The sequence below is a fragment of the Mercenaria mercenaria genome, unplaced genomic scaffold (genome assembly GCF_021730395.1).
Source record: "Mercenaria mercenaria strain notata unplaced genomic scaffold, MADL_Memer_1 contig_2993, whole genome shotgun sequence".
Lineage (NCBI taxonomy): Eukaryota > Metazoa > Mollusca > Bivalvia > Venerida > Veneridae > Mercenaria > Mercenaria mercenaria.
In genome coordinates this window covers 6,736-15,473 of record NW_026461090.1, presented here as the reverse complement: position 1 = coordinate 15,473, position 8,738 = coordinate 6,736, and the positions used below count along the sequence as shown (strand labels likewise).

At 35.6% G+C, this 8,738-nt stretch overlaps 1 protein-coding gene across 1 annotated transcript; it reads left to right on the top strand.

Moving 5' to 3' along the window:
• Positions 1-3,094: 3,094 nt before the first annotated feature.
• Positions 3,095-4,147, top strand: LOC128552647 (uncharacterized). Its single transcript, XM_053533688.1, has one exon. The coding sequence runs from the start codon at positions 3,095-3,097 to the stop codon at positions 4,145-4,147; it is 1,053 nt and encodes a 350-aa protein (XP_053389663.1).
• Positions 4,148-8,738: the final 4,591 nt, after the last annotated feature.

Here is an 8,738-nt window from a genome sequence, read left to right as displayed (position 1 = left end):
ACATAGATGTTTTTAGAAATGTTTTACATTATTCATGGTGTTCTTAACATTTTTACATGGATGTTTTTAGGCATGTTTTACATTTTTAAATCAATGTTTATGCATTACAGTTGGCGTTTGCGATATGACGGCGATATATGACCATTTTGTGTCGATTCGCCGTAAAACCCAACTCACTCACTCACTAAACTCCCCAGTGATGGTTTTGCCACTGACCGTTCCAAGTCGGTGCCCCACTATGTTCCTGTATTTGTTTGTTTTGCTTGTGTGTTTATTTTGTGTGTGTGTGATCGTGTGGGAGTGTTGTTCCTGAGTGCCTTTGGGGAGGCTGCTTTTTTGGAACGTGGCTTTCCCTGTTGGATATTTTCACATCTGAATTTGAGGCATTTGCGCAGAAATCTTGCAGAACCGACTGGCAGTGTATGCACTGCTTTGCTCGAGTTCCCCTGCGTATCATTTGAACGTTTTCAGTGTCTCTGATAGCCCAGTTGATAGGTATTCGATTTCTTACCGCTTCAGCAGCTTTACTTGCAAATGCCAGATGGTAGTCGTAGAATTTCTCAATAGAAGGCGTGAATGTGTCCGATATCGATTTCATACTTTAAGTTATCTAACTGAGATCTTCTGTGAGGCCATCTCCTACACATAATTCTTTTATACTCTCAAAATGCCACACTAAACTGTTCGATTGTGAGCCTTTTCTTCAGCCTGAAATCGTTCTTGAAAGCATCATTGTCAAGGTCGAATCCAGGGATAAGAAGAGCTGCCAGGTCAATGTCTCTGCCGCTTCTATCTGTTTTCTAAGAGACTCCGATTCAATGTCAAAATGCCCTAACTGGCCAGCAGGTATACCACTCTGTTGCTTGTTGTCGTAATTGTTCTATATCACTATTGACAAGCAGACGATAATTTTGTGATTCTATACCTTTGTAAACGACTTCCAATATCGGACTATCGTTCGCCGGTGTTCCAACCGGACTTCTCGATGTTTCTGTCAATCTTTTGACTGTTTCCGAGAATGAAGTCATTGTACTGTTGAGCTTTGACATACACAGGCCGATATCGACTTCGTTTTGACGATGTCCGGATTGGCGATCTCGAGCGTGTTTGGTTTTGTTCTGTTTTTCTCGAGTGACTTCTTCTCGGTTGCAGTTTTCTTTATACAGCGCTTTGAGTGCCGATTTGTTAAGGGACAAATGAAAATTGATCACTAGCTTAGTCAAATGTAACGTTTAAATCACTGAATCGCAGTTTGTACACAGCAAGAAAAGCTTACAGGATAAGAACTACACTGTCCGGAATTTGTTACATTGTCCGAATAATTTCCTTTGTAAGGTTTAAACGTTAATTTTATAATAACGATTTATTGAAACGAATAGCTTGTACGTAAACAAGAGCGCTGATGTAAATATCACGTGACTGCATAATAATGAGCTGCGGAAGCGGGCGCAACTTTTCTGATAAGGGAGCTATGTACGTCAAGTGACACGATGAAACCAGAAGCATACATGTGTGTATCAATAATGTTAACACGATATCGAAAGAAGAAAGATTTTAAATTTCGCATAAAATACGTTTATTACATAAACTTCAAATAGTGTATGTGATGAGTGTAAAAATATCTAAGGAATATTCTCTTGACTTAAAATTACGAAAGAAAAGATTAAATATTGGCCATCAAAACGTTCAAGGTCTTAACAATAATGAAAAATTCAATGAAATATGTCTGATGTTAAACTTACCCGAAAACAAGGTTGATGGTGAAAGTGAAATAGTTGTTTATGTAAAAAGTCATATTGATGTAAATCGTTGGAACGTTCGTGAAACAAATGAAACAGAATCAGTTGTACTTGAGATACGTTTGAAAAATTGAAAACCATTTTTTTGTTTGTCAAATATATCGCTATCCTTCCGAAAACGTTTAATGGAAAGACAATTTTGCATATTTTGTAGATCAATATGCAGAAGACAAAGAAATTATTATTCTAAATGATATAAACCGCAATTAACTAAATTAAAATATCAAAAATGAATGATGCGCTCATATAAATTCATCAGGATTAGAACTGTTAGTTCAAATCCCTACTAGGGTTACGGGCAATACAAGTACCCTTATTTACCATATATATACAAACACACCGCAAAATATAACATCAATAATAATACCTGAAATCGGAAATTGTGAGCGGTTCGAGCGGTGGTTTAATTTAAAGGCGCTCGCTACAGTTTTTCCGGACGGGTCGATATTTACCCCAACACCGTGCCAATTTCGTTGTGTTTCTAATCGATGTAGCTCATTGCAGAGTTGGAGCGGTCTACTGCGCATGCCCGGAAGTGATTATCTAATGTCGCGTACGGCAAATTATTGTATGTTCGCATGCATTTAATGTATAATATGTATAATATACTGACTAAAGGTTAGGGTAAGTATCACCATGGTTACAAAATACAGTCGATTACCGTTACCTCGATATTCAAGGGACTGTAAAAATTGCATCGACGTATCCGAAGTTCGACGTAACGATATTCTTAGTCTATATTGTCATTATCCAGTGCTTTTTTTCAGAGGGTTTGAAAGGGGAAAGAAATAATATAAAACGTAAATACGATTTTAATTTTATTTACAAATAAATATCTTAATTAAATACATACATACGACTTTTTAATTTTTCAAAATATACATTTAAACATTAGCATTTTTATTCCTTCCCTAAACAAGTCTGAATGCAGCGGTAACGTTCCTAGTTGAGTAGTCATTTTGACTGTGCTTCGATAACGAAACTTTGCCAGTTAAATACGCATATTGTTACTCAATACCAAAAGATTTCTACTCCGTCAAACAGAAAATATTTCATCCAAATTAGGTGTTATATTTGAAAACAGCTTTCATGGGAGGAACGGTCACGGAACGAGGCTGTAATGGCGTATTTTGAAAATCAACGTGGAACTTTATTTATAAATCGTGGTTTTGATAGTGTTTTGGACTATTGTTTGGATTTATAATAGTGACAATTTGAAGAGTAAACTTGCTGGAATTAACTATTTGGTGTATTTTTGCAAACGTTCAGCCTATTTTGGATAAATTGTCAAAAAAATGTCAACCGATAATGTGAGCGTTATTGGTAATGGCGGCCAAGGAGGTGTATTCAGTAGTGGCCAACATGATTCTCGAGCAGAGGAACAATGGAGTACTGTAAGATCACAAAGTAAGAAACGTAAATTTAGCAAAAACAGTGTATCTGAGCAAAATATGAATCTAGAAGAATTTAAAATGTTATCGATGGACGATACATTGATTGCTCTTTTCTCTAATATGTCATCAAATAATGAGTCCGTGCAAAACATGAACAATAAAATAGATCAATGTGTTAACCTAGTTTCTAGAGTACAAGAGGTAGAGATCCAGCTATCGGACCATGACATGAGATTGCTCTTGTTGGAGTACAAATCTATTGACTTAGAGGCGCGTAGCCGGCGTGGCAATCTCATTTTTGGGGGCATTTCGGAGTCGAAAGGTGAGAACTGTCTTGAGACAATTGCTAACTTTCTCTATGACCATCTTAGAATTAACTCCGAACCCTGCATGTCAAGAGCCCATAGAATGGGCAAATTCAAACAGGGATCTACGAGATCAATAATTGTGAATTTTATAGACTCAAAGGACACGGAATATATTATTTCTCGTGCTCATATGCTTAAAGGCAAGGACTATCACATAAACCGAGATTTCCCTCCTGAAATTGAAAGTGCTCGTCGTAAATTGTGGCCAAAATTCAAAGAAGTGAAGCGTGACTTTCCCGATAGTAAGGTAGCAATAGTGTACCCCGCCAAGTTAATTATCGATAGGCACCTGATTGCCGATATATTCCCTCATTGGAACCGGATTATGCAGCGTGACCGCTTGACAATAGGCAAACCGCAATACTCGTCATATGATCCATACGCTGCACGTGCCGCCCGTGCTTTGCAGAACTCCCGCCCTGGGAATGACACTGTTATCAACACTGGAAGTATTCCTCCGCGGAGTGAAACAAGTAGTGCAGGAATCACTCCGCCTGACAACGAGTCGAGCGAATCGCAGGGATGTACCCGTGGAAATACATCGAGGTCACCACGACGTGGGAGACGGGAATCTCGCTCACCCTAAAGCCGAATTATCAGGGGTAAACCACCGGAAAGGTCGAACACAAACGTTATCAACGACGGATCGTTATTCAATCGTCCTTTGGCTGGAAATTCGAAATCGAACTGTGAACAAAAAACCTCTACATAGGCCAACCGGGGGTTAGACAGTGAAAATGTGTGTAACAACTCTAAAATTTGGCAGTTTAAACGTAAATGACCTTAAAAGGAAATTAAACTATCCCGCCTTTATTGAATATGTGAATAGTTTTGATATGTTTTGTGTTTCTGAAACTCATAATGACTCCACAGATAATGTTGATATTTAAAAATTTTGTGTTTTTTGCCAAACATCGTAGTCAAAAATATTTCAGGAAAAGTGGTGGTATTGGTGTGTACGTTAGAAAAGACATTGTGTCTTATGTTAAGGTTTTAGAAAATGCCTCTGTATATATACTTTGGCTAAGCTTTGACAAAAGTTTGACCAATCTGTCTGATGATTTAGTACTTGGTGCAATTTATTTGCCGCCTGAAAATAGTAGATTTTTAATGCCGAAGACTTAAATGTTTTTGAAAATGAAATCACAGCCTTTTGTAGCCGGTATAAGTTTGTCCAGTTGGCAGGTGGTACAAATTCAAGAGTAGCTAAACTAAAAGATTTTGTGCAAGCTGATAACTTCCTCTGTGACTATTTTGATATTGAAGAAGAGTCACAAGAGTTCTTAAATAAATTTTTAATTCTTGAACGGTTGTCTGTTCCGCTAGAACGTAATTCCTGTGACCTCAGAACAAATACACATGGTTATAGGCTAATAGAAATATGTCGTAATAATAACCTCTTTTTCTTAAATGGGCACGTTTTCAAAGATAGAGATCACGGTTCTTTTACCTTTAAAAATCGATCGGTCATCGATTTTGTCATGTCTACTGCAGATTGTTTTGAGTACTTTACAGATTTTGAAATTCAGGAAACGGACAGCCTTTTTTCTGATGGTCATTGTGCCCTCTCGTGGGAGATGAAATGCTCACGCTATGCTAAATCGGATGTAAACAGTAACGTTCAGAATGTCCAAACACCCAAACCAAGTTGGGATAGTACATTAAAAGAAACATTTATTGAAAATATCGATTTAGATCAGCTATCTTTATTAAACGATCATCTCGATTCTGACCTAATCAATGAGCAAACTATTGAAAAATTCACTGATGATTTGAAGAATTTATTCCACGGTTCGTCGATTAAAACATTTCCGCAGAAAAATAGTAACTTGTCACGGAAACCTTGTGATGCACCTAGTTCAAAAAGTATTTAATATAAATGATTGCAAACTTGCATAAGTCTTTATCATGATATAAACTTGCACACCTCTTATTTTTTGGCTGGCTCCATCCACTATTTTTAAAGTTATGGCCCCTGCAATAGTAAAAAAAAATGTGCATTTTCACATTATTATGTGTCTAGCTCAAAAAGTATTTGATGTAAATTTATGAAACCTTGCTTGGATCTTTATCATGATGTGTCCTTGCACACTTGGCATTCTTCCTGAGAATCTTAGCATTTATTACAAAGTTATGGCTCTTGAAATAGCCAAAAAAGTGTTTTTTTGTTTGTGATGCTCATACAATGGATTTTTATATTAAAAGAGAAAGATTTTCTAATGCGAGCAAATTACGAAACTTAAGCGAAAATAGCCCTAAAAATTATTGGAAATTTCTGAATAATTTAAAACCGAAATCAAAACAAAGTCAGTCTCCAAGTATTGATGACTTTTACAAACATTTTAAAGAAATAAACTCAAACGTTTCGATGGACGGAGCCGTAAATCCTGATGATATTTTACATATTCCTGAAGAATCAAATTTGCTGTTGAACTCGAGAGTAACTGAAGAAGAATTTTCGAAATTTATCAAAAATCAGAAAAATTGTAAAGTATCTAGTCCAGTAGATAACATTGTTAACGAATACATGAAATCTTCTAAGGACTTACTTATTCCTACATACACCAAACTATTTAACCACGTTTTTGACTCTGGAATTATTCCAGACTCTTGGTTAGAAGGTATCATTATTCCTATCTTTAAAAATAAAGGCGACCCAAAACTTCCAAGTAATTACAGATCTATAACAATACTGAGTTGCCTGGGAAAACTTTTTACTTCTGTTCTAAACCAAAGATTGACTAGTTACCCCGAAAAAAATAATATTCTGAATGAAAACCAAGCGGGCTTCCGAAAAGGATACTCCACGTCTGACCATTTATTTACCCTACAATCAATAGAAATTTTAAGAAAGAAAAAGCAAAAGCTCTTCTGCGCCTTCGTAGATTTTTCTCAGGCTTTCGACAAAGTCTGGAGGGTCGGTTTGTGTAAAACATTACTTGGAAATTTTATAAATGGAAAATTTTTCAAAGTTATACATAATATGTACTCCAATATCAAGTCTTGTATATCACATAATGGCGTTTCTTCAGCTTTTCTCATCTCAGAAATCGGTGTTCGTCAAGGGGAGAATTTATCCCCTGCTCCCTTTTCCATCTATTTAAACGATCTGCAGACTTACTTGGAAGATAACGGTACTGTGGGAGTGGAACTACATGACTCTCCTGATTTTTCACTTTGTCTTAAGCTGCTAATTCTACTCTACGCGGACGATACCGTCCTTCTTGCTAGTACTTCAACAGATTTACAAAATTGCCTCGACTCATTTAATATGTATTGCAATACTTGGCGCTTAAATGTTAATATAGCCAAAACGAAAATTGTCATCTTCGGTGCTCGTCAACTTCGAAATTTTAATTTAAAGCTAGGAGATACAGAAATCGAAATTACAGACAAATATCACTACTTGGGTCTAACTTTTTCTAGCAGCGGATCTTTTCTCAAAGCTAGAAAGCATGTTGTCGAACAGTCTAAGAAAGCGATGTTCATGCTGCTATATAAATCCAATAACACAGTGCTACCTATTTAAACCTATGGCTCAGAAATATTCGGATTTGAAAGCCTTGAAATCCTAGAAAAAGTTCATTATGTTTTTCTACGTAAAATTACCAAAGCGCGGATTTCAACGCCTTTGTATATGCTTTTCGGTGAGCTAGGTCGATACCCAATCTCTACTGTCGTAAAAACGAGAATGATCTCATTCTGGAACAGACTGATAACGGGCAAATCATCAAAATTATCTACGCAGCTACATGTATATTATTATATGTTAAGTCAACCAAATGTAGAATACAAAAGGTTAAAACATGTCAAACAAATCCTAAATTCTGTTGGTAGACCGGATATATGGTTGAATCAGAACTTGATAACCAGTAAATGTATACATAAATTAGTCAAACAAACACTTGTAGACCAATATAAACAATCGTGGTCATCTGAACGTACGGAATCCAGTAAGGGACGTACATACAACGTTTTTAAAGACCAACATTGTTTCGAAAATTGCTTTAAAGTTCTAGATTTAGATGACGCCCTGACATTATTCAGGTTTAGAACTGCCAATTTCAAACGACCGGTTGAAAAATTAAGATACGAGAACATCCCTTATCATGATAGAATCTGTAATATCTGTGATAAAAACGAAATCGGTCAAAATGAGAGTCACTATCTGTTTCAATGTGATTTCTTTCAACAACAAAGAGCGCGTTTCTTAGAGGAATCGCAGTCAAATAGACAAAACTTATCATTTAAAATGTTACTGTCATCTGAAAACACACAAATTCTTAAACCATTGTGTAAATTTCTAGGAACCATAATGAATAAATTTCGCTAAAATGTCTGTTTTAGCAAAGCACCAAATGGAAACCACCGATTCATCTTACTCGATACCATTGTTATAATGTTTATTTTGTTTATTAACCGTCAGCTAATATTACTTTTTATGTATGTAACCGCCAGCATTTAACTGCAGTTTAATATTTATCTGCTGCTAATTGAAAGTACTCTAAACGATGGATAAATTTCTGTTGTTAAGGCAATGTATCTATTTTCCATTATGTTCATGGTTTTTAACTCGTAAAATGGCTCTTTTTTAATTCAGTTCCATTGACATTCTTTTTCACAAACAAACTGTACCTTTTTAGGTAAACTCAAAGTACACTGTACTTAAAAATAGTTTTTCTTAAAACTACATTGTACATGTTGACTATATTGTAAATTATTTTCCAAATCGTTTATAGGTAAACTCAAAGTACATATTTACTTACAAAAATTTCTTTTTAAATCCACTTCAACTTTTACATTGTACATGTTGACTTGAATGTTTGACCTTTACCATCATTAGAACAGAACTACTTTCAGTTCTTTATTAAGAACTACTTTTGGAAAACCAATTTGATCACGAGCGTAGCTGATTCAATATTTTATGTCTCTCCCCCTTCAAAGAATAACGTACTTTCTTGTTATAGTTATCATATAATTTCTTTCTAAAATTATGAAATTTATATCTATCTTGTTCCGGAACCACTGTCAGTATATTAAAGACAATGTGTTTTGTTTTATGCCCTTGCTGTATATGTATATGTACCAGGGTTGAAATAAAAGAATAGTTGAGTTGAGTTGAGTTGAGCTTGCACGGTGTTTTATAACACTAATTATTGGGAATTAAATGCAAACTC

What these genes read in the sequence shown, in the direction of transcription:
- LOC128552647 (XM_053533688.1), top strand. Translation starts at nt 3,095, where the DNA reads ATGTCAACCGATAATGTGAGCGTTATTGGTAATGGCGGCCAAGGAGGT.